Consider the following 25,499-nt stretch of genomic DNA (forward strand, 5'->3'; position numbering starts at 1 on the left):
AATTTCATTATCCTTTAAAAAAGGATTTTGGTGAAAAAACCAACACGAAGAGTTTTATTCAGATTAATTTTAGTGTTTGAAAGTTTCTTTTTAGTGCCCCCCACCTTTTTTTGCTTTTTCTTTAAATCCAAGATTGGATCTAGCCATGTATCCTGAATATTATTTCTTCCACTTTTGTGCTGGTCATTCCATCTCGCCCGGGAAAGAAAATACAATGAATCATATTGCCAGAGAAGAGGAGCAGGAACTTTAGGTCATTTGGCTAAAAGAATGGGACCTTTATATGATTTAATACTTATATATCTTATGGGAATAGGCTGTATATATTTGAGAGACCCAAAGAGTCTTTAATTTTTGCTAAATCAGTATTTCTCTTACTGTAATGCTGTTCTGCTTGAGATCTTTCATCTGTACACCAGATTTTGACATCTGATATTTTGGGTGCTCAAATCTAAAACAGTTTTATGTGCTTTCCAGGCAACAGCTGAACAGATGCGTCTTGCTCAAGTGATCTTTGATAAAAATGACGCAGAGTTTGAAGGTAAAGTTAAACAGGTATGTTTTTGGCAAAGGGCATTACTCTTTTTGTAATTTATTCTTGTGTTTAAAATGTTTGTTTCAGTAGAGATTTTGAAGTATGCTTCTTAGTTACAACTAATTGGAATTTTGACTTGTGATTAAATAACTATCAGTGGCTACAGTGAAGGAATTGATATGTCTATCTTCTTGGCAGTACGATCCTTGTGAGTTAGTCATGTTATTTTTTTTTTTTTTTTTTAAAGATTTATTTATTTATACAAGTACTGGGTACAGTCAGAAGCACTGGAGGGTGAGAGAATTCACCAGAGCCAGAGCGGGGAACAGAACAGGCAGACTGACGAAATATACTGCTGAGGGGAGCAGCGGGCGAGACAGATGTCTGTCTCGCCATATGGGCCTTCGCCGGTGGCCAGGGAGCAAACTGGTGCTGCAGAGGCTGCGGGCAGCTTCAGAGCCCAGCACTCAACCGCTGCGCCACCAGGGGAGGCCCTAGTCATGTTATTTGTGTACACTGAGCTGGACATGTGTGAAGGCACATTGACATCATCTATATTTGTGTATACAAAGTACATTTAGTATATGTCTGATGGTGCCTTTTTCTATGTAAATTCTTTGTTCTTATTGTTGTTGCTGTTATTGGGCTAATGGTAATCTTTTTATAAGGCCACAAATGTGAATTATTAAATATTACATAAACTAATTCTGTGGAATGAGATCTATGTACAGATTGAGTCATACTTTCCCCCTACATATTATATTACCTTTGCTCTTAAATAGTTTAATAGGTACACAAAGACATTTGTTCTTCTAGGGATTCAAACTTCTTAAGTTTTAACTTTAATTCTGTCTGTATCTTTCTCATCCTATTTCTGGGGGAATTTTGATGTTGACTTACATCTTAATAATTGTACGTGATAGGTATTTGCCTAGTATATAGCATTGATAACAACCTGACATTTTTGTAGATATCGGAAGATTGAAGGTCTGGAAAGCTATGGAGTGTCTAGTACTTTTTCTTTGTAATACAGCATGGAAGTTAGAGAGCTGGGATGGTGTAGTGCAAAAAAGTACTACAAGGAGATTCTAGATGAGCTTTGCTATTCATTAGTTTTGTGACCACAGAAAAATTACTTTAAATGTTAGGAGTTTAGGACTCCAACATTTAGAGCTGTAGTTGGTACATACTGAAATAGTTAAAATATAACCAAAATTTAAAGCATGCATTTGTTCACTTATAATTGAGAGACCTGTATTGTGCCTAATCTGTGATTGTCAGTAGTGACAAAAATGTTAAGTAGTTTAGTCTCTCAAGGATATTTCTTTGATTGCTTTGATTACTTCAAACATAGCATCCCATTAAGCTCCTTGAGTAGAAAAAAATAAGTATATCTACAAGTGAGTTTTGTGGTAGTTGTAGAACTTTGCCTTTGAGAGCTTAGGATTTTTTTCTTTCTTTTTTTTTTTTTTGTTTGTTTTTGTTTTATACATGCACTGGGTACAGTCAGAGGCGCGGGAGGGTGAGAGAATTCACCAGAGCCAGAGCGGGGAGCAGAGCAGGCAGAAGGACCGAAGTACACTGCTGAGGGGAGCAGCGGGTGGCAGGAGAGGTGTGGGACCCTCCTCTGGTGGCCGGGGAGCAGCCGGGGATTGAACCGGCGCCACAGAGGCTGCAGGCAGCTTCGCAACCCAGTGCTCAACCGCTGCGCCACCAGGGAGGCCCTCTTTTTTTTTTTTTAAAGATTTATTTTTATTTATTTATACAAGCACTGGGTACAGTCAGAAGCGCGGGAGGGTGAGAGAATTCACCAGAGCCAGAGCAGGGAGCAGAGCAGGCAGAAGGACCGAAGTACACTGCTGAGGGGAGCAGCGGGCGGCAGGAGAGGTCTGCGCGCCATGTGGGACCCTCCTCCGGTGGCCGGGGAGCAGCCGGGGATCAAACCGGTGCTGCAGAGGCTGCGGGCAGCTTTGCAACCCAGCGCTCAACTGCTGTGCCGCCGGGGAGGCCCTTCTTTTTTTTTTTTTTTTTTTTTTTAAAGGTTTTCTTTATTTCTGGATTTCTCAATGCTTTTTTTTTTTTTTTTTTTTTAAGATTTATTTATGCATACAAGAGCTGGGGTACAGGCCAGAGATGCAGGGATGAGAGGATTCACCAGAGACAGAGTCAGGCTCAGAACAGGCAGATTGACCGAAATACGCTGCTGAGGGGAGCAGCAGATGAGACAGGAGAGGTCTGCTTCGCCATGTGGGTTGCTCCCTGGCCAGCTGGGGATTGAACTTGTGCGGCAAGGCTGCAGATTGCTTCATAGTGCGGTGGTTAACCCCTTGCGCCACCAGGGAGGCCCAGAGTTTAGGATTTTCTAATTTAATATGTATGTGGAATGTTCTGATCTAAGCAGTGATATTTCATGTTGGGAATGTTGTCTTTGTACAAAGTGTTTGGATGGGATGTTCTTTCAAGGTGGCCACATACTCATACTGGATAACTTTAAGAAACACACAGTCTCCTGCTTAACATTTGAGAAGTTCTTAATTTGGAGAATCTCATGCCATTGAACCAAGTTTGAGCAGTCATAGATGATTACGAGTGTTCTCAATTTGGGATATCCATATGTGTGTACTGATGATTAATAATATGACACTTGGTCAACTTGAAACGGGAGAGTTGATTTATTGTTTGATTCTTCCAGTATTGGTGAAAGGGCATGGGGTGGCCACAAAACCAGGGAAATCTGTTCTTGGACTGTAAACTCAGAGTCTACAAGAGGCCATCTTCATGTGGAAGGATTACATTATTTCTGTAGTTATGTAGAAGAATCTCAAGTGTAATTTTTGGCTCCCTCTAACATTTTCTGATAATTTTGACAGCTTATGGAAGTGACAGGAAAAAATCAGGATGAGTGCATAGTGGCCCTACATGACTGTAACGGAGATGTGAACAAAGCTATCAATATATTGCTGGAAGGGAATTCAGACACGGTAAGTATTATAATTGACTTGCAGTGCTAAGTTAGTCTCCAGTTCCATGTTGCATTTTCAACCTCACCTTATTTGGGGGTGGGGGTGGAAGGGATTATGGGTACCATTCCATATTTGTTTTAAGTTTCAGAAAGAACACTAACCTGAAATGACTGTTTTTGTTATGTATGGTTTCTTCATGAAGTCGTAGAATCTGAAGACTCGAAAGAGAACTTGGTCATCCACTCCAGCCTTACACAGTTTCCAAAATTCTCTGGGCCTGTGGACATTTTCACCACCTGAAAAACTTCTCTTGGCTCCACTGCTCATGTTTCTTCATCTCAATCGTCACTACTTACTACTCCTTATATCTCTAGACTAACAGAAAACCAGGATTTGCTGGTATATCTATTTGCTTATGTGTGAATATTCTACGGACACATTTTCATGACAGTTTGACAGATATATAAAATGAGGGAAAAATTTTTCTTTTGGCCTAGTAAACTTTGAGAAATGTACAGGCAAAGTAGAGCCTCATCCCTTTATTTTTGGAAGGATGCAATTAAATCCAGTTGGCAGCCTGATCTTTTGATTTCTATCTGGAGATTGCACACTATTTTATTTGTGTTTTTATATTGAGGCAACAATTTCAGAGCAGATTAAAACAAATAATTGACCTAAAAAGAGGTACAAACATGAACTAATAAAAAAGTGTCTCCCTTGTTAGTGTTCTCATTTTAGGGATAGACTATCATAGGGACAGACTGTACAAAAAAGAACTGCCATGAAAAGTTAAAGTAAAATGACTATCTGTGATATATGTTTAATATGAAACAATCAGAATACACTTTGTAATTACAAAAATTGGATAATTGGGAAAATATTTCACTGTTTCAGAATGGCAGCTTCTGTGGGTAAAATTCCATACACAAGATAATGTTGGTCCACACAATAAACTACCAAATATGTCATTTTGTTGGGAAAAATATATCGTGTTAAACGATGCATCAAAATAGTTTGTTTCCTGACATTTAAGCATGTTTTTTGCTGGGTTTTATAAAACATGGGATGTGTGTTTGTGTTTACCTCATTGCTAATGGATGCAGTGTGGAATTGTTCTTAGTTATTTTCAAAATGAACTGAAGAGCTTAACTGCCTTCTTTATAAAAATCACTGTGAATAAATGAAATATTTGTAAATTATTAATTGGAGGGGCTATTTTCTTTTTGTGCTAGAAGTTAGCTGGGATGCTATCTCTGTTGCTTAGGTTTCATTCTTTTTCTGTGGTAGATGGGTGAAAATTAGTTTAAAAAATCAGGTTCTCTCTCTGTGTTTTATTAAATTTCAACTGTCTCTTCTCATTTGGAGTCTGAACCTAGCGAAGGTGGTTCCGGAGTGAATGTTACACAAAAACTTTTGTTAACTCTTGAACCTAGAAATCACATAGTGGGGGCCAGATCTGACTCCTGAATCTGAAAGGATGCCTCTATACAGATGCAGAAAGTATATGCTTGTTTAGAGGTGAGAGGAATATGGGGGGACATGGAGATAGTCCTTTTGAAACCCTGGTGGTTTAGGATCACTCTGGGGTGCATCTTTTCTTTAATACTGTTTTGCGTTGTCTTTTACCTGGTTGCTGTCAACAGCAGCCAGTGCTAACCATCTGTAAGGGGTATCTTCCCCTGACCGGAATATAGTTAACTGAAGTATTGGAGATAGAGAATGTAAACACTGTAGGATTGAAAGGAGCAATACAATTTAAAATAAGCCACGAAAGCAAGCAAATCTTATCCTGCTGGCTAACCTTATTTTGTACCACGGTGTTCTGAAATAAAATTAAGACTTGAAAAAATGTTAAGTGGGATCGTTCATGGTTTTTTTTTTTTTTTGAGGACTAGTTTGTCTTTTTCATGTAAGAATAGCTGTCATAAAGGAAAAATTGAACATTATCTGAAGTGCTAAACTTTTCATGTCTTCATAATGCTGTTTTGAGTAATTTGTGTTGTGTGGTTCCTGGCAAATGTGAAAGAGTAGGTAAGGAATTTTGAATGAAATGACCTTTAAAAACTGCCTTTCTGCTCACAAAATTTGATGTCTGGAGGATGGTTTCTCTTAGACTTTCTTTTTTCTTAAAGATTTTTTTTTTTTTTTGGGTGGGACCCTCGCTGGTGGCGGGGGATTGAACTGGTGCTGCAGAGGCTGTAGGCAGCCTTGCAATCCAGCGCTCAACCGCTGCACCACCAGGGGCGGCTCTGATTTTTTTTTTAATGCATACAAGAACTGGGGTGGAGGCCAGAGGAGGGGGCATGAGATAGAGTGGGGAGCAGAACAGGTGGATCTACTGAGATACACTGCTGAAGGGAGCAGGGGGTGAGCCAGAAGTGATCTGCTGTGCCATGTGGGATAGTTAGCTACCTGGCCCCCTACCTGGCCCAAATAGAACTCCTGCCTGGGGCCTGCCACAGTGGCTGGTGGTATCTTAATAGTGCTGAGACTTTACTCCTGCATCACCAGGGAAGCCCTTAAAATTTTTTAAAAGTTGTTGTGCAAGTAACAAAATAAAGATAACAAGGTTGCCCCAAGTTCTGTTAAATCTTTCTTAATTATTTGGTTCACATTGATAGCTTATGAGCTTGATCGCAGATTGCCGTGCAAAATAAGCAGTTATTCTCATTAGCATTTACTGTAGTGTTAGACCAGTTTCCCTTTAAAGGTGTTGCTTTTCCTACTTTCCCCCTCAAATAACTTCTTGTGAAGTTGCTTGAAAGGATATCCTTTCCTGAATGAAATGGCGTATACCCAGACATTTTTCTCTCACAGTTATTTTCCATAGAAAGTGTACCCCTTCATAATGAACTGAGCACTGTTAGGTCTGACCATATAAACACATTATAAATTGTACATATATGCACCTAGTGTTGACTCTGTTGTGTATATTTCTAGGACATTTAGTACTTACTTTTAAAAAAAGTGTTTTTATTTATTTATGCATACAAGAACTGGGGTACAGGCCAGAGGTCAGGGGGTGAGAGGATTCAGCAGAGACAGAGTGGGGAACAGAACAAGCAGGCTGGCTGAAATATACTGCTGAGGAGAGCAGCAGGTGAGACAGGAGAGGTCTGGGCCATGTGGGTAGCTCCCTGGCCGGGGAGCCAATTCCAGTTTGTGCTGCAGAGGCTTCAGATAGTTTCCCAGTGCTGTGTTTAACCAGGGAGGCCCTAGTACTTACTTTTTTGTCTTGGTAATCTAAGAGAATGGGCTTCTATCTTACATAAGCTGTCTTGTTTCTTAAATTAGTGAGCATACACTGAACTTTTTTTTTCCTGTTATAACTACATTTTATTGTTTTCTCTAATTATCTCTTTATGTAGAGATAAAGAGGTTAAATCAAATTATATATCCTCACTTAGATAACTATTTGTAATATTCTTCAGTATATGCACATGATCCTATTTGAACTAAAATATATAATCCTACTTCACATGGTGTTTGCCAATAGTTTGCTTCATTCACATCATGGATCTCTTCTGTGTAGATCTGGGTAGCTCTTTAAATGACTACACACTTCTTTTATGGATATTCTAGAGTGGATAATCTCCTAAGCTATTTTGGGAATCTCCTCTCATTTTTCTGATGATTGCCTATATATAAGTATTTGTACAACTGTAACATTATTTTCTCTGAATAAAGGCCTCAAAGTTAAATTGCTGGGGCAATCCCTGCGAACTAATTTGTGTCACAAGGTAACTTCCAGGAAGGATAGACTAGGTCCTTGCTCATAGTACAGAGAATACCTCATTATTCTGCTATGACCCCCAAATATAATTGGATGTTGATTTTTGAAATCTTTAGCTTAGATATGGGCCTTGTTTTATTTATTTATTTTTTTTACATCTAATCATTTTAAATAAAACTAAATGGGTTCATCAAAGATTTGTGGATACCAAAAAAAGCTGCTTTTAAAAAAGTGTTTAAATCTGGCTTTTGCTATTACTTTTGCTGAAATAATTCAGATATATCTCTTTAGTTGATTTCCAGTGTTATCTGTATTTGGACATACTGTGTTAGTTTTTTTCTGACATCCCCACCCCTTTCTTTTTTGGTAAAAAAGCATAAAATAGTTTTTGCTCTTGTTTTCATTTTTGGGACTGAATCATCTCAAATTCTTTGTAAAATAAATAGATTATGAAAAAGTAAACGAAGAAATGCACCAGATTTGGGATTTCCCAGTGAAATACTCTGATTGATAGTCTTATACTCATTTATATTAAACAAGAACATATTGTCTTTTTTTTTGTTTTGTTTTTGTCTCATATATAGATATGAGCTTTTATTTGATACCTCTATTAAAGGAGAGGTAGAGAAGATTATCATCTGATTTCTCATTAGAACAGGTCTTTGAGGTTGAAATTTTGGGTACTTACAAAAAGTTTTGTCTCAGTTTTTGATTCCTTTGGATAGCTGAATAGACAGTTTTATTTTTGAGTTTTTAGGGTATCATTTTATGGGATTTCATGCTCTTGGAGTTCATCTATGTATTAGTAGGTCTACGCTCTACTAAAGAGGCAGTGCTTATATCACTATAAGGGGTTGTATCACTACTGGAAAAGGCTCTGTGGAGGGAAAACACATACCATTTTGTCAGTTCTGCTAGTTGCTGTAATCTTTATATGTGCTTTATATACAACAGGGATTAGTAAGAAATTTCCTGTCTTTATTACCAGAAAGTAGAACTATCAGGTTATCAGAAAAGTCATGCTATGTTTTTTCTGGTTTTTTTCAAGCAAATATGTGTCATGACTTTACTGACAACCCAATATAATGAAAAGAGTTAAAATGGTAGGCAAGTGAGCTGCAAGGCACTTGTAATTAGGCTTGCAAGACACATGCACGCCCTTGACAATTGTACTTGAGTGACACACTTAATGACACTCTGAATGACAACTCTTATCTTCGGTAGACTTCATGGGAGACTGTAGGGGGGAAGAAGAAGAATTTTGGAAAAGAAGGTTCAGAAAATAAAGAGAATAGAGAGAAGAAAAATGAGAGAGAAGTGAGTCGTGGACGTGGAAACAACCGGAAAGGAAGAGGTGGTAATCGTGGGAGAGAGTGTAAGTATAGACCTTACTCCTAAACTTTTTATTATGAAAATTGTGCATACTGAAAAGCTCAAATAGTGGTACTGTGTGTACCTATAAATCTACTTCCTTAATACAGTATTTGTTGTTAGAGTTAACATTTAGTAATAGGGTACAGTCATGTAGTTCATTAGAGTTCCTAACTCATGCAATTTCGTGTTAGCACTGACCTGGGCTGTAGGCAGATAGTTGTGTTGTTTGTCTTAAGACTGCTTTCTGTTATGAATCAAGTGCGTCCTCTAATTTTAAAGGAGGTTTTTCATTCACTGATAGATGAAGCTGTTTATTCTTTCCCACTTAGGGATACTCATGATATAGGCAAGGGATTAAGAGGAAAGTTTTTGAATAGGTAAGATTTTCTCACTACTTTCCATTTATACCGGGTTTTGGTACCATTTACTCAAAAACAATACTGCCCGTGCAGACATACGAAAGTAGCTAAATTATGAATGAATAAAATAGAAATATTTAATGTCACCTTAGAGATTTCTTTGCTAGTTTGTTTACACTACAGGATTTAATGAGTGAATAGCTAGTCTGTAGCAGGAACACTTACAGGCATATGGCAATGAACAAAACAGATCGAAATCTTGGCCCTCCTACAACATATCTTCTAATGGAAGCAGAATAGGATGCAGCAGTGAGAGAGAGGTAGCATTTTATTTTAATACTATAAATCTTCATGTAGATATGATGTGAGGAAAAATAAGGCAGAAGGGATAATAGGGAGGAGTTTGGCAAAATTAAATGGAATTGTCAAGAAAGGGCCACACTAAGAACTCATGGGGATTAGGCCCTGAAATAGATAGGGGAGCAAGTGTTGCCCTGTATTGTTCATACAGTTTCTGTGTTATATAGAGTCATTAATGCTGACATAGGGATGAGGAGGGGGAAAAAGACTTTAGATTTTCTGAACAGCATCCTGGAAAAACCTGTCTCTAACACTAATTTTCCCAAGGACTCAATATTTCATTGAATTGCTATATTGCTATTCTGTGCCTTCCAGGATAAGCAAAATCTGATGTTACTTAGTTGTATAAAAAAGGTCATTTTTTGATCTAAACTTCCTTAGGGGAGGGCAAGTCCAAATAGAAGAAAGAAAAAGTGTCATGTATTAATTTTTCCCCCAGAAATTTCACCCATCAATCAAATGCAAATTGTGTTACCCTGTTTTTGAGCCATTTTGGTATGGTTTTGTTTGTTCCTGTTTTCTGAACCCTTGGAGTAAATTCTAGCCATTTTAAGTCTTTTTGCTCTTGGATTTAATAGCTATTGGTATGATTATGTACAAGAGATGTTCTTTTCTTCCTTAGTTAGAAATGAAGAGAATGGAATTGAATGCAATCAAGGTGACAAGCCTTCAGAACGAGGCAAGCGAGCCCGGGGTAGAGGTAAGAACCAAATAAGGGAGATGGAGGTGCTTGTGATTGAATGAGGAAGGCAGACTATTGTTACAGTGGGCTCTAAGGTGTGGCAGTGCACTCTGAGAATGGCTGCTCTGAAATCTTTTTATTGATGAGACTATGAGTGAAGTGTTGGGCTTGAAACTTATTTTCAAATGCTTTGAGAGTGACTTTTATATGAGTAAATCTTGAAGCTCTAATCAAAAAGTCATTAAATGTTTCTGTCTTGCACTTGAACAGATGTATTATACCTAGTGATACTGGTTTTACAATTAAAATAATTTGCTTGACACTGCCCCCCCCATCGTTTTCTACTAGCATGTTTTAATATTTATTAATTTGTGATTTAATTTGTGATTAATTTGTGATTCCAAGAATGTAATTTATTTTCTCATTGTTAATCAAATCAAGATATATGATGTAATTGCAGACCTTGTTTTGGTTAGGTGGGAGAGCTACTTTAATTGACTTTGACTTTTTACTCCATTGTTCAATGCAGTTATGATGGTTCTCTATATAAGCATTTTTGTAATGGCAGATTTTTCCTGCTCTGGGGAAGGGTTGTCCTTACTTTATCTCGTCGCATTGTCTTGCAGGCTACAGCTAGGACCTCTAGCACTTTAGTGAAATGAGTTTTTGTGATGTTTACCTAAGTCTGAAGAATTACCTATTTATGGAATGTTTTTCTCTGAGTTGAATAAAAATGGAATAATTAATAATAACTAATATTCTGAGTGCTTTATTGTATAGCAGATATTTGTGATTTATGTACATTTTCTTTTGATACCCAGTACAAAGCCCTTTCAGGATTGTTATTGTGGCTACTGCTGTTGTCGTTTTACAGATGAGAAAACTTAGTTTTGCTAGAGGGAGGCAGATTACTTATTTTAGGTCAGGGTTGAACTAGTTCTAATTTATTCTGAAACTGAGTTCTTGAAACTCAGAGGGAGAGTTAGAGTGGGTAGTCGGTTGGTTATCTGCCTTGTTGCCTCCTTCCTTCCTGAATGATAATACAGGCTTACATCCAAATTTCTAACTCAGGTATCTTTACTTTTAAGAAAGAATATAACAGGGCCTCCCCGGTGGCGCAGCGGTTGAGCGCTGGGTTACAAAGCTGCCCGCAGCCTCTGCAGCGCCGGTTCGATTCCCGGCTGCTCCCCGGCCACCGGAGGAGGGTCCCGCATGGCGCGCAGACCTCTCCTGCCGCCCGCTGCTCCCCTCAGCAGTGTCCTTCGGTCCTTCTGCTTGCTCTGCTCCCTGCTCTGGCTCTGGTGAATTCTCTCGCCCTCCCGCGCTTCTGACTGTACCCAGTGCATGTATAAACAAAACAAACGAACAAATAAATAAATAAATAAAACATGCCTCTATTTAAAAAAAAAAAAAGAAAGAAAGAATATAACAGATTACTTAGATTTACTTTTTATTTATTTTTAAAGATTGATTTATTTATGCATACAAGAGCTGGGGTACAGGCCAGAGATGTGGGGGTGAGAGGATTCACCAGAGATAGAGTAGGGAACAGAATAGGCAGATTGATCAAAGACTACTGAGGGGAGCAGCGGGCGAGTCAGGAGAGATCTGCTGTGCCATGTTGGTCAGCTCCCTGGCCGGCCGGGGATCAAACTCATGCTGTGGAGGCTGTGGATTGTTTCATAGTGCGGTGCTTACCCCTTGAGCCACCAGGGAGGCTCTCAGATTTGCTTTTTAAACCAAGTTAGACTAAAAGAAATCACGTTAGAAATAAACTTTAGGGCCTCCCCTGGTGGCGCAGGTGGTTGACCGCAGCGCTATGAAGCTGTCCTCAGCCTCTGCAATGCAGGTTTGATCCTGGCCGGCCGGCGAGAATACCACATGGCACAGCAGACCTCTCCTGTCTCACCCGCTGCTCCCCTCAGCAGTGTATTTCATCAGTCTGCCTGTTCTGTTCCCTGCTGTGTCTCTGGTGAATCCTCTCACCCTCCCGTGCATCAGGCCTGTACTTTGGTTCTTGTATGCATGAATAAATAAATCTTTAAAAAAAAACTTTGAGATATAATTTATTTACCATAGTATCTATATTTACATATATTTAAGTAGGGTATTGAGGCTGGTGGTTTATGTCTAGAGCTTTCTTTGAATTGCTTAGTATTCAAAGTATAGCACAGGGCGAGAGGGAGAAAAGCATTAATTCATACAAAAACAATTATTTTGTGTCAGTAAAGTACAGTTTGATACTAATTGTATAGTGGTTCAGGGCAAATACTTTAGGTCACTTTCAAAATTAAGAATAGGGGCCGCCTCCCTGGTGGCCCAGGCATTAATGTGTCCTGTTGAATGGGGTCGGTTTCTTTTGTTGTTGAGTTCTAGAAACTTACCATACATTCTCAATATCATTCCCTAATCAAATGTATTATGTACAAATAGTCTATGGATTGTCTTTTTACTCTATTTAATAGTTTTGTTTTTTTTTTTTAAATGCATACAAGAACTGGGGTATAGGCCAGAGGTGTGGGAGGGTGAGAAGATTCACCAGAGACAGAATGGGGATCCGAACAGGTAGATCTACTGAAATACACTGTTGAGGGGAGGAGCGGGTGAGACAGGAGAGGTCTGCTGTGCCATGTGGGTCAGCCCTCTGGCCGAGGATAGAGCTCATGCTGCAGTGGCTGGGGATAGCTTGATAGTGCTGAGACTTAACCTGTGCCACTATGGAGGCCCCTGTTAATAGTTTCTGTGTTAACACAAATCTATTTCTTCCTGCCAATCCAAGAAACCACTGCCAAATTCATTGTCTTGAAGCTTTGCTTTGTGCTTTTTTCTCATAGTTGTATAATTTTAGCTCTTGCTTTTATGTCTCTAATGTACCGTTTAGGATTCTAATTAAGTAAAAGTAGAGTTGAACTATGTATTTTTGCTTGATTGCTGCCATTTTGGTTATTGATCAGAATTCAGGTATTAAAAATGGTATTTAATAGTATTTTTATGTATTTAATAGTATTTAGCAATTTCTTTTTCTCATTTTATTATAGAGGCTTACATATCTATGATCCTTGCAATAGCTGATTTTAAAAAGACAATATGTATCCTGCCTGTGTTAAACTGCCACGTGTCACAAATATTATACAAGCAGAATCAAATTATTTTCTGTCCTTTGAAATCAATAACTGTTTAGGTAATTCTGTCTTTGAGACTGCAAATTGGGTATACTGGATGGTATTGTTGGTGCTGTTAGAACGACAGTGTTGTTTGGGTAGTATATAAGCTGAAGAGGTAGTAGAAGTCTAATATTGTAGGACCTAAGTATTTGTGTGTGTGTGTAATTTTATTTATTTATTTTTAAAGGGTTTGGACGTGGCAGAGGGAGAGGGGTAGGAAGATTTTCAACCCAAGGCATGGGGTAAGTCTTACCCAGTATGTTTTATATTATTATCTTCTCTTGTTGTTTCTCTGGTTTCCTTTCCTCTATATTTTAGTTACTTTATCCAGGTGAGTCAGATGTTTTCTAAAAATGAGAAAACAGTGGAATAGTACAAATAAAATTGTTTTGCAGTAGGCCTTAGAGTTTCTAGCATTTGCTGTTGACATTTTAGATTGGATAATAATTTCTTGGGGTGGTGGTTACCTTTTCCATTTAGGATGTTTAGCAACATCCCTGGCCTCTCCCTAATAGATGCCAGTAGCACCCCTCTTCAAGCTGTCAGAATCAAAAATGTCTCCAGACTTTGCCAATTGTCCTCTGAGAGAGAGGTACACAATCATGCTATGTGAAAACTCTACATAAAGAGTTACATTGGGATATCCAGCATCTGTATACAGTAAGTAAATGCAATGTTTATGTGAAAAGTGGTAATTTTTTCCTCACTTGAATTGTACTAGTGAAGGGTGAGCATACTTTTATTCATAAATCATAGGTGGTATGATCAGTTGTTTATGCATTATTTCTGGTGGTTCTTTCACTTTTTGCTCCTTCTCAGACATCACCTTCCCTTGAACTTTTAGGAAACTCATAGTTTTAACAGTCTTACAGAAACCATATACAGGTGACTCTAACAAAGGAAGGAGATTAGTTTCAGTAAAAGGGCCCTTTGTTTCATAGTAGCAGTCATTCAAGGAGCTACTTCCTTCCATTTTTCCATGGCTTGAGATCCCTATGAACATCGAAAGTGTGAAGACACAGGGAGTAGAGTGCCAGGAACACTAAGTAAGCATCAGCTTGGCAACTATAAGCTATTTTGTGGAGTTTGCTAATTACTTTCAAAAATACAGATTTGTGATTTTTCTGTTGTTCTGTCAGACCTTAGTAAAGTTTGAAAATATGCTCTACTATGGAAAAATTTAAGATAGTATTTTTGGGGCCTGGTTAGACCTCTGAATCATAGGTGTTTAGGATTTTATTTTTTTAAAGATTTATTTATTTATTTATTTACACAAGCACTGGGTACAGTCAGAAGTGCAAGAGGGTGAGAGAATCCACCAGAGCCAGAGCGGGGAGCAGAACAGGCAGACTGACAAAATACACTGCTGAGGGGAGCAGCGGGCAGGGCAGGAGAGGTCTGCGCACCATGTGGGACTCTCGCTGGTGGCCGGGGATCGAACCTGCGCTGCAGAGGCTGTGGGCAGCTTCTCAGCCCAGCGCTTAACCGTTGCGCCACTGGGGAGGCCCAGTGCTTAGGATTTTAATGAAAAAAAATATATATAGGGCCTCCCCGGTGGTGCAGCGGTTGAGCACTGGGTTGCAAAGCTGCCTGCGGCCTCTGCGGCGCCGGTTCAATCCCCGGCTGCTCCCTGGCCACCGGAGGAGGGTCCCACATGGCGTGCAGTCCTCTCCTGCCGCCCGCTGCTCCCCTCAGCAGTGTACTTCGGTCCTTCTGCCTGCTCTGCTCCCCGCTCTGGCTCTGGTGAATTCTCTCACCCTCCTGCGCTTCTGACTGTACCCAGTGCATGTATAAACAAACAAACAAAACATGCCTCTATTAAAAAAAAAAAAGAAAGAAAATATATATATATATATATATATAAAGAGGTACTGAGCAAAACCGTTTCATTTTATCCCTATCCATTGTTTCTATACAAAATGGAGCAGTTGTCAGAATTTCAAACCCAAATTTGGATTCTGACTTGGGAAGGAAAGACATATTCCCAGATGAAGTCTGGGCTTAATTTTCAGAGGCACTGTACATTTGAGCATTTATTAGGGCAATTATTAGGCCTCAACACCTGCTTTAGGATGCAGAGATAGCCATTTAATAAGACCATTGATACACCAGTGTCTGGAAGGTCCCTCAGCAACTTCTGTTTTTCTGAAGATCTGGATCCTAACAACTAGAAGAATTAGCTATTCTTGACTGGAAGGAAGGTAAAATTTCTTAGACTGGCTCTTAGAATGGACAGGGTTTGTTTGGAAGAGGATGGTGAACAGCTGATTTTGTGACTTTGGTGAATGCTTCATTTAGTTTTATTTTTTACTTAAAATTCCAGGACATTTAATCCTGCAGACTATTCAGATTCTCCATCTACAGATGCCTGTGGGACAAAACCAGTGGTTTGGGAAGCTGCTCAGAATGGTGCAAATGAGAGAACTGGTAAGTATTTTTGCCAAAGATGTGTTGTTAAGGTTGAGCTGTTAATATATGATGATGATCTCAAAGTGTGTTGATGAAAAAGAATTAAAAACTAACTGCTGTCCTGTGTGTGACTATTAGCTGGTTCTTATCTCTAAAGTCTCTCACTTAAAAATTTCACTGATAAGGTATTTGATTTTATATTTGCACTTCACGGAAGAGGTTAATATAAACTTGTAAGTTATTATAAATCCACATTCAAATCTCAGTGTTTCAGGGATGTAGAATTTGTTAGTAGAAGTTGGGCCTCCCCGGTGGCGCAGCGGTTGAGTGCTGGGTTGCGAAGCTGCCCACGGCCTCTGCGGCTCCGGTTCGATCCCCGGCTGCTCCCCGGCCACCAGAGGAGGGTCCCACATGGCGCGCAGACCTCTCCTGCCGCCCGCTGCTCCCCTCAGCAGTGTACTTCGGTCCTTCTGCCTGCTCTGCTCCTCGCTCTGGCTCTGGTGAATTGTCTCACCCTCCCGCACTTCTGACTGTACCCAGTGCATGTATAAACAAAACAAACAAACAAATAAATAAAACATGCCTCTATTAAAAAAAAAAAAAAAAAGAAGTTATTGACAGTACTAGCCATTCCTAAATGGGCACTAAAATTTGACCAAAAGAGGTGGTAGGTGATAGACACTTTTTTTAAAAAAATATTTATGCATACTAGAACTGGGGTACAGAGGTGCGGGGGGTGAGAGGATTCACTAGAGACAGAGTGGGAAACAGAACAGGCAGATCTACTGAAATACACTGCTGAGGGGAACAGCAGGTGAGTTAGGAGAGGTTTGCTGCGCCGTGTGGGTAGCTCCCTGGCCAGCCCGGAATCAGACTGGTGCTGCAGAGGCTGTGGATAGCTTCACAGTGCTGTACTTAATCCCTTGCCCCACCAGGAAGGGCCGATTGGCATGTTTGCTGTGACAATTGCTCTTGCAGATTTTTCTGTTTTTGGATTATTCATTTTATGAAGTTCATGGGAAGTATTTATTAGTTGGTATATTTATATAGCAGAGCTATTCTGAGGATTTGATCATGATAACATACACTATTGATACTATATTCCTAAAAACGTAATGACTTACAGCCCAAAAATGATTCAATAAATTACCAAAAATATAATATAACATTAATCGTTGTCAAAAAAAAAAAGGTGCAGTCACTACAATCAAAATCAATGAACTGGGAATTAAAGGTACTATAGAGAGAATATACAAAGATTATGTGGTTATTTGAAAAGTCCTATATAATTAAAAGTTGTGTGGCATTGCTCAAGTGAAGGAGAAGCAGCATAACTTTGCTATAGGACTGAGAGAAAATATTGATACAGTTCATACAGATACCAAATGTTAAGTAGCTACTTCATCAGTAGTACATTTTATGTTGTGAAATTTAAAATTACAGAGGGCCTCCCCTGGTGGCGCAGTGGTTGAGCGCTGGGCTACAAGGCTGCCTGCAGCCTCTGCAGTGCCGGTTCATTCCCCGGCCTCCAGCGAGGGTCCCACAAAAAACAAACAAAAATTTAAATTACAGATTAATTTCAGTCTTCAACAAAGGTGTAAAAATCTTAAACCAAGATATTGGTAACGGGCTAGTAATACATTATGACCATGTTAAATTTATACCTGGTATTCAAGTTTAACATTTCTAAATATTCAGCGAAACCCTAGATATATCCCAGAGAATAAAAAACATAGTTTCACATAGAACTTGTACACAGATGGATGTTCATAGACACATAGCTCATAATAGCATAAATGTGGAAATAAGTCAAATGTCCTTCAGTGGATAAGTAAAATATGGTGTATCCATAAAATTGAATATTTTTGTGCCATAATATGGAGGAACCACAAATACAAGCTGAGTAAAAGAATTCATCAGAAAAGGCCACATATTTTGTATTTACATTTTATATGAAGTGTCCAGGTTAGGCAAATACTAAATGCAAAGTAGATTAATGGTTTATTCAGGACAGGGAATATTCGATAGAAATCAGGAATGACTACTTATGGGTACAAGATTTCTTCTTTTAAAAAAAAAAAAAGATTTTATTTTTATTTATTTATGCATACAAGAACTGGGGTGTAGGCCAGAGGTGGAGGTGGTGCGAAGATTCAGAGTGGGGAGCAGAAAAGACAGATCCACTGAAATACTGCTGAGGGGAAAAGCAGGCAAGACAAGAAAGGTCTGCTTTGTCATGTGGATAAGCTCCCTGGCCGCTGATCAAACTCATATTGCAGTGGCTGGTGATAGCTTGATAGTACTGAGACTTAACCCCTTGCACCACCAGGGAGGTCCAAGATTTCTTCTTTTGGCTTAAACTTTTTATCAAAAAAAATTTTAATGTAGTGTATTTTATTTTTTAAAAATTGACATACTGTAATAGAAATGGGATTTTATAAATGCATGTGCACAGAACGTTTAATTAGTATCTATTTCATCATGTAATTATTTCTTTTTTAGTATTTGGAATAACTTAAAACTAATCTCTTAGCAAATTGGATTATAGTATGATATTGTCTATATTAACTGTGTATTAGATAAATAGGATTTATATACTATAAATAGGATTTAGGAACTGAAAGTTCCAAGATTTATTTTCAGAATCATAAAAGTGATCTGAAATGGTTAGCTGTGATTGTTGTATATCTTATGGACTTATTAAAAACCAATCAATATTTTGAAAGTATGGATTTATGTGATGTGAGTTATATGTTAATGACAAAAATGAGTTTAACAGAATAATGTTAACAGTGTAAATTAAAAAATTCATACCACTTCTGTAAGGGAAAGCACTTGACAAAACCCAATATCCACTCCTGAGTTTTTTTAAAAAAGGCAAATTTGGAATAGAAGGAATTTTTTCTTAATTAGAAAGAAGATATTTACAACCCTTACAGCAGACATTACAGTTAAAATGGTAATGTGTTGAATGTTCATCCTGTGGAACAAAATAAAAGCCATATATCCTTAGTACTTCTGTTCACCACTGTAACAGAGGTCTTATCCGATGCAATAAGGAATGAAAAAGAAAAGCCAGAGGGTTGTAAAGGAAGGAAAAAACCCTCTGTTATTTCTGGCTACACACGCAAAAAAAATCTACATATAAATGATTATAATTAATAAGGGAGTTTTAAAAAGTACAAGAAATTCACTAAATAGTTTGGATCATATTTCCATCAACAAAGAGACAAAAAAATCAAATGCCCAGAAAGGAGTCTAATCGTATGAAAATACATCTACCTGCCAGCTACAATATCTGAAAATAGGAGAAATTAAGGAACACTAAATGGAGGGACTTTTGTATGTTGAAAATGATGTAACATAAGTCATGCAAAATAAAGAAGATACCCCCTAAAATTAGAAAGCTATTGATGTTATAAGCTGGTAGATTCAATATTTATTGAAGTATCTTTTTTTTTTAAATTATTTATTTATTTATACAAGCACTGGGTACAGTCAGAAGCGTGGGAGGGTGAGAGAATTCACCAGAGCCAGAATTCAGCCAGAGCGGGGAACAGAACAGGCAGACCGATGAAATACACTGCTGAGGGGAGCAGCAGGCATGGCAGAAGAGGTCTGTGCGCCATGTGGGTTGGTTGCTCGCTCCCTGGCTGGCTGGGGATCGAACTCATACTGCAGAGGTTGCGGATAGCTTTATAGGTTGCATCTTAACCCCTTGTGCTACCAGGGAGGCCCCGCATCTATGTCTTTTTTTTTTTTTTTTAAAGATTTATTTATTTATGCATACAATAGCTGGGATACAGGCCAGAGATGGAGGCAGTGGGGGGGTGTGTGTGTGTGTGTGAGAGGATCCACCAGAGACAAAATGGGGAACAGAACACGCAGACCGACTGAAATACACTGCTGAGGGGAGCAGCGGGCGAGACAAGAGAGGTCTGCTTCCCCATGTGGGTTTCTCTCCGTCCGGCTGGGGATCGAACTCGTGCTGCAGAGGCTGTGGATTGCTTCATAGTGTGGTGCTGCACCACCAGGGAGGCCCTGCATCTATGTTTTAAAGTGAAAAATGAGTAAAAGATTTTAATAGATGCTTCACAAGAGAAGATACATGGATGACAAATAAGCACATAAAAATATGCTCATCAGGATTACGCTCTTTTGGAAAATACAACTTTAAAACTATAATAAATCACCACAATTTACCCATTCAAATGGATTTACAAAAGAAAACCAACAGTTCTTGTACTAGTTGAGGATGATGGAATAATGCCAACTTAGACATTCCTGATGTGAAAGAATACATTTACCACACAATATGATAATCTAAAACGAGGTTTTTATTTAAAAGCGGTAAAAACCAAACCAAAGCAAAATTTGTGTGTGGTGTTTATAGCAGATTTATCAATAACTTCTAAGATTGGAGTGAATTGTTGAAAACAGAAGGCTGAATTAGTCGATTCATTGCTGTTTTCCTTTTTTTTTTTTTTTTTTTTTTTTTTTTAGATTTATTTGTTTATGCAAGCACTGGTTACAGTCAGAAGCACGGGAGGGTGAGAGAATTCACCAGAGACAGAGCGGGGGATAGAACAGGCAGGCTGACGAAACACTGCTGAGGGGAGCAGCGGGTGAGACAGGAGAAGTCTGTCGCGCCGTGTGGGATTCTTGCCGGCCGGCCGGCTGGGATTAAACCCACACTGCAGAGGCTGAGGATAGCCTCACAGAGCTGCACTCAACCGCCTGCGCCACCAAGGGAGGCCCAAATAAAATAAATCTTTAAAAAAAAAAACAAACAGATGGAAATGTTTGACAAGTGCTGCGGAAGACTGGTGAACATGTGACCATGAACAAGGGTAGCTGGTGCAAATTGAAACTTTAATCTGGCTGATAAAATTCAGTAGCCTGTCACAGATGGATTGGTCTGGATTCCTCTCCTTGGAAACATATTTAACTTTGTTGCTTTTTCCTCCTCTCTCTGTTTTAATATACTAATTTCTCTTCTGATGAATAGCTTGTTTCTATATGTTAAAAATCTTCCTTTTTACATTCATCTGCAGAATTGGCATCAAATGGTCACAGTGTAGCTCGGGATATGCCAAACAAAAATTCTTACGGACTCAAAGGTATGAATCTTTTGTTACAAAAAAAATTTCTTTAGTTAAGGATATTATAAAATACATCCAGTATCTTCTGATGAAGGCCAGCTCATAAAAATTCATCAGATAAACATTTGTAAACTATTTTTATGATTACTTGATGAAATAATTATCAGCTTTTGATCAGGATAATGTTTTATAGATTGGCCTTCAAGGTACCATAGATTTTTGCATCATTTTCCTAAATGACTATATGTTTCTGTTAGATCATTAACTCCAAGTTAAATTGAATATAAAGTATATATCTCAGATTTACTGTTTAAGCTGAAAGTAGTATATGAAGTTTATTCCTACATGTTTATATCAATAGGTCTAGAAGCCTAACATTGCATAATGACATCTATGCTCCTACTTTAAATTTCTGATCTTCGAAAACAAGATTAGAACCTGGCCTCATATTCTTTTATCTCTATTATCTGGTATTTCTTATAGTCTCTGTGTCTAGGCTGGGTTACTGCAACAGGTTGGCCCTAGCTTCTGAGGTGTGGAACTTTCCCTTCTAATACCATGTTGCACTTTTACTCATGATAACTGTCTTTCCTGGCCTGTTTTTCATGCAGGCTGCATACATTGTCTTTTGCCTGCTTTAATATGTACTCAGATTTGCATTCTATTTTCCATGTTCAAATTTGTGTTTGACATATTTTCCTTATACTCACCTTTAAGCAGTGAGCCAGTGTCTTTACATACTGTGTTTTTACACATACTTTCTTTTTTTTTTTTTTTTTTTTTTTTTTTTGTATAGAGGCATGCTTTATTTATTTGTTTGCTGGTCTGTTTGTTTGTTTCGTTTATACATGCACTGGGTACAGTCAGAAGTGCGGGAGGGTGAGAGAATTCATCAGAGCCAGAGCGGGGAGCAGAGCAGGCAGAAGGACCGAAGTACACTGCTGAGGGGAGCAGCGGGCGGCAGGAGAGGTCTGCGCGCCATGTGGGACCCTCCTCCGGGTGGCCGGGGAGCAGCCGGGGATCGAACCGGCGCTGCAGAGGCCGCGGGCAGCTTCGCAACCCAGCGCTCAACCGCTGCGCCACCGGGGAGGCCCTACACATACTTTCTTTACACACACATACAAAAAGTATGTTTTAAGTTAATATCATGGAATTACATTTTATTTAATTAAAAGTTACTAAGAGTAAATTTTATATTCTGTGTATATTACTACAACTTAACATTTTGGAATATATATATATATCTTGCAGTTCATGATAGAGAGTCAGTGGGAATAAGATCGATCGTATATTTGGCTTTGCGGTTATAAATTATGATTTGTGTCTACTCAACAGGTGCTTGGAAAAATTCTGTAGAAGAATGGACGACAGAAGACTGGACTGAAGATGTGAGTGATTAGCATCCGATCAGACCCATTTTTCAGGGTCATGTGTACTTTGAAGAAAATCTGAGACATCTTAGGGCTGTTCTTGGCTCCTTTTCACACCTCTGTGCTTACTTTTTTTTTTTTTTTTAAAGATTTATTTATTTATTTATACAAGCACCGGGCACAGTCAGAAGCACGGGAGGGTGAGAGAATTCACCAGAGCCAGAGCGGGGAGCAGAGCAGGCAGAAGGACCGAAGTACACTGCTGAGGGGAGCAGTGGGCGGCAGGAGAGGTCTGCGCGCCATGTGGGACCCTCCTCTGGTGGCCAGGGAGCAGCCGGGGATTGAACCGGCACTGCAGAGGCTGCGGGCGGCTTCGCAACCCAGCGCTCAACCGCTGCGCCACCAGGGAGGCCCTGTGCTTACTTTTTTAAATTTTTTTTTTTTTAAGCAGAGCTTCTTAGAAAAACTTTGGTGTTTTGAGACTTTTTCAAAGAACTATTTTAAAGCACATTAGTTTTTGAGATTTTTCCCATCTCCTATTTATGCAGGCACAGATATTTTTTTGAAACTTTACATATACGTTTCCTTTTAAAGCAATATTATAGGGCTTCCATGGTGGCGCAGGGGGAAGTCTCAACACTATCAAGCTAATGCCAGCCACTGTGGCATGAGTTCAATCTTGATCTCCATCTCCGGCCAGGGAGCTGGTGCACGTGGCGCAGCAGACTTTGCCTGTCTCGCCTGCTGCTCCCCTCAGCAGTGTATTTCAGTGGATCCACCTGTTCTGCTCCCCACTCTGTCTCTGGTGAATCCTCTCAGCCCCTGTACCTCTGGCCTACACCCCAGTTCTTGTATGCATAAATAAGTAAAATAAATCTTTTTTTTTTTTAAAGATCTTTATTTATACAAGCACTGGGTACAGTCAGAAATGCGGGAGGGTGAGAGAATTTACCAGAGCCAGAGCAGGGAGCAGAGCAGGCAGAAGGACCGAAGTACACTGCTGAGGGCAGCAGTGGGTGGCAGGAGAGGGCTGTGTGCCATGTGGGACCCTCCTCCGGTGGCCAGGGAGCAGCCGGGGATCGAACCGGCGCTGCAGAAGCTGCAGGCAGCTTTGCAACCCAGCGTTCAACCGCTGCGCCACCGGGGAGGCCCATAAATAAGTAAAATAAATCTTTAAGAAAAAAATAAAGTAGTATTATAGCTGGTTTGTTAGGGATTGAGCTGCATAGAGTGTGAAGAATGAAGAGAATACTTGTATTCAGATGATGGGTTGCAATTTCAGGGATTTGTGTATATTTTCACTTCTACCACATACTGTTTGTAAATCCATGGGGCTTTCTGTCACCCGGCTCACTCTTATTTGTAACATGAAGATGTTGCACTAGATGGAATATATTCGAATCAGTGGAGAGATGAATAACCAGTGATAAGGGGAAGTCAGAGTGAGTAGCCTGTGGGCACTTTACTTGTCAGTGCTATGTATTACTAAAATTTTTGCTAAGAGTTTGTTGGAGAGAAAAAAAGTTTCCTAGGCTAAAGCATTCTTATTTTTTTGTCTGTTGTCTAAGTTAGCAGGTTGGTGAGAAAGTCACCAGGGGATCAGTAGGGAAAAGATCTGTATTTAAGTTCTAGCTGTGCTGACCAGTTGATTTTGGACAAGGCATCTTTCCTTTCTGGATCTTCTGTTTTTCATCTATATGTTTTTCATCTATATGATATCCTAATAGCTTTTTTTCCTTAACAGTTTTCCCATGGGACAGATGAGGTTTTATAGTGAAGGTCTCTCTCTCTTTTTTTTTTTTTCTTTTTTATACACTGCTGAGGGGAGCAGCGGGGGCACCGCAGGAGAGGTTTGTCGCGCCATGTGGGACCCTCTCCGGCGGCTGGGGATCAAACCGGTGTTGCAGAGGCTGCGGGCAGCCTCTCAGCCCAGAGCTCAACCACTGCACCACCAGGGGAGGCCCAAAAGTCTCTTTCTTAATAAGCATCACAAATACATATGCACAGGGATATTAGTATTCTACTGAATAAACCTATTGTGTCACAATGTATGTTGAGTGAAAAGAATTAGCAGAGGAAATTTGAACATCTCTTTGCAGGATTTATCAAAATACCTCTAAAATTTTTCTGAAATAGTATAAAGTAATGGGGAAGGGCAGGTACATATAATTTAAAATGCAAATTCCAAATTCTCTTTTAAAACTTCAAACCATAGCTATTTACCTGACTTCCCTCATTTTTCTCCTTTTTGAGAAAGAGGAAGTAGGAAAGAATATTCTACCAGGAATAAATTGTATCAGTGGTTCTCATGTCTGGGACTTTCTGTTTCCAGTGCTTTAGATCTACTCTTTTTTTTTTTTTTTAAATTTTTTTCTTCAGCCAAGACAGCAGAAGGGATGGTTTATTGTACACGTGTTACATTCAGCCAACTGAGAACAGAACTAGTCCAGAATGTCACAGGTCCAGGGCAAAGGACCAAAAGGGACTGGTTTTGGTACGAGCAAGGTGGGTCTCTCAAAGGTGTTCGCAGCGATCAGATGGTGATGGATGTTCTAGATTCACTGAGACAAAGTTCTAGACAGTAGCATGCAGTCTAACAATTTGTACCAGCGTCCCTGGCCTCCGGCTTTCCTTATTTCTGCTTCTGTGGCTTCATGGGTGTTACTAGTTTACTTGGACCTCTGTCTCATCTTTCTTCTTTTGCGCTTCAGCCTGCTTGTTCGCTTCTTCCTCCACTTGGCTCTCATGACGTGGAGGCTTCCGGGAAGATGGCGCTAAGGCCGAGATAGATCTACTCTTCCTGCTTTCATAGAATCATTCATTTTATTGTTTCTCTCTTTGTTTTAATTCTGTATTTTTGTCTTCAAGTTTATTTTTTAATTATAGTAGAAAACATTTTCCATATTAACCATTAACCATTTTTCCATATTAACCATTTTTAAGTGTACAATTCAGTTGTGTCAAGTATATTTGTATTGTAAACAGATCTCCAGAACTTTATCTTGCAGAACTTAAATTCTGTACCCATTAAGCAACTATTACCTGTTTCCTTACTCCCTCTAGCCCCTATAATTGGTTTTTAAAGAAAACTTTAGGTGAATGAAATTTAAAACATTAGTAAAAACAATTAAAATTTAATCATTGGTTCAAAGCTGATGTTGACATATAGTACATGGTACTTGTTTTTGCTTCCTTTGTCTTAACCCTTTAGTTTGTAAATTCTTTAAGGCAAAAATGGATTCTTTTTTTTTTTCCTTCCCTCCCTAAAAAAGGATTCTTTGGGATACATAAGACCTTGTAGCATCAGCACATTTTTGTTTATACAGAAAATAAATACTCACTATCTGTTCTGCCACTGCATGAATATTAATGTCTGAGGATATTTAATTTTATATTGTTTCAGAGTTCTAAGACATTTAACATTGATAAGAATTATAACATGACAAAA

General features: G+C 39.1%; 1 protein-coding gene across 5 annotated transcripts in view; it reads left to right on the plus strand.

Moving 5' to 3' along the window:
- The window catches only part of UBAP2 (ubiquitin associated protein 2), a gene marked incomplete at both ends in the record, with an annotated part of 66,203 nt that overhangs the window by 10,895 nt on the left and 29,809 nt on the right, over nucleotides 1–25,499 (plus strand). For 2 of the 5 annotated variants that reach the window (XM_084238461.1, XM_084238457.1), the window contains 8 exons: nucleotides 478–555; nucleotides 3,406–3,516; nucleotides 8,456–8,606; nucleotides 9,947–10,024; nucleotides 13,358–13,412; nucleotides 15,494–15,597; nucleotides 20,634–20,699; nucleotides 22,017–22,069. In XM_084238461.1, the coding sequence (XP_084094587.1) occupies nucleotides 478–555; nucleotides 3,406–3,516; nucleotides 8,456–8,606; nucleotides 9,947–10,024; nucleotides 13,358–13,412; nucleotides 15,494–15,597; nucleotides 20,634–20,699; nucleotides 22,017–22,069 (696 nt within the window). The remainder of the gene's footprint in view (nucleotides 1–477; nucleotides 556–3,405; nucleotides 3,517–8,455; nucleotides 8,607–9,946; nucleotides 10,025–13,357; nucleotides 13,413–15,493; nucleotides 15,598–20,633; nucleotides 20,700–22,016; nucleotides 22,070–25,499) is intronic. The other 3 variants (XM_084238460.1, XM_084238458.1, XM_084238459.1) reach the window with 2 other exon arrangements.

The sequence above is a fragment of the Talpa europaea genome (assembly GCF_964194135.1).
Source record: "Talpa europaea genome assembly, chromosome: 7".
NCBI classification, from domain to species: domain Eukaryota; kingdom Metazoa; phylum Chordata; class Mammalia; order Eulipotyphla; family Talpidae; genus Talpa; species Talpa europaea.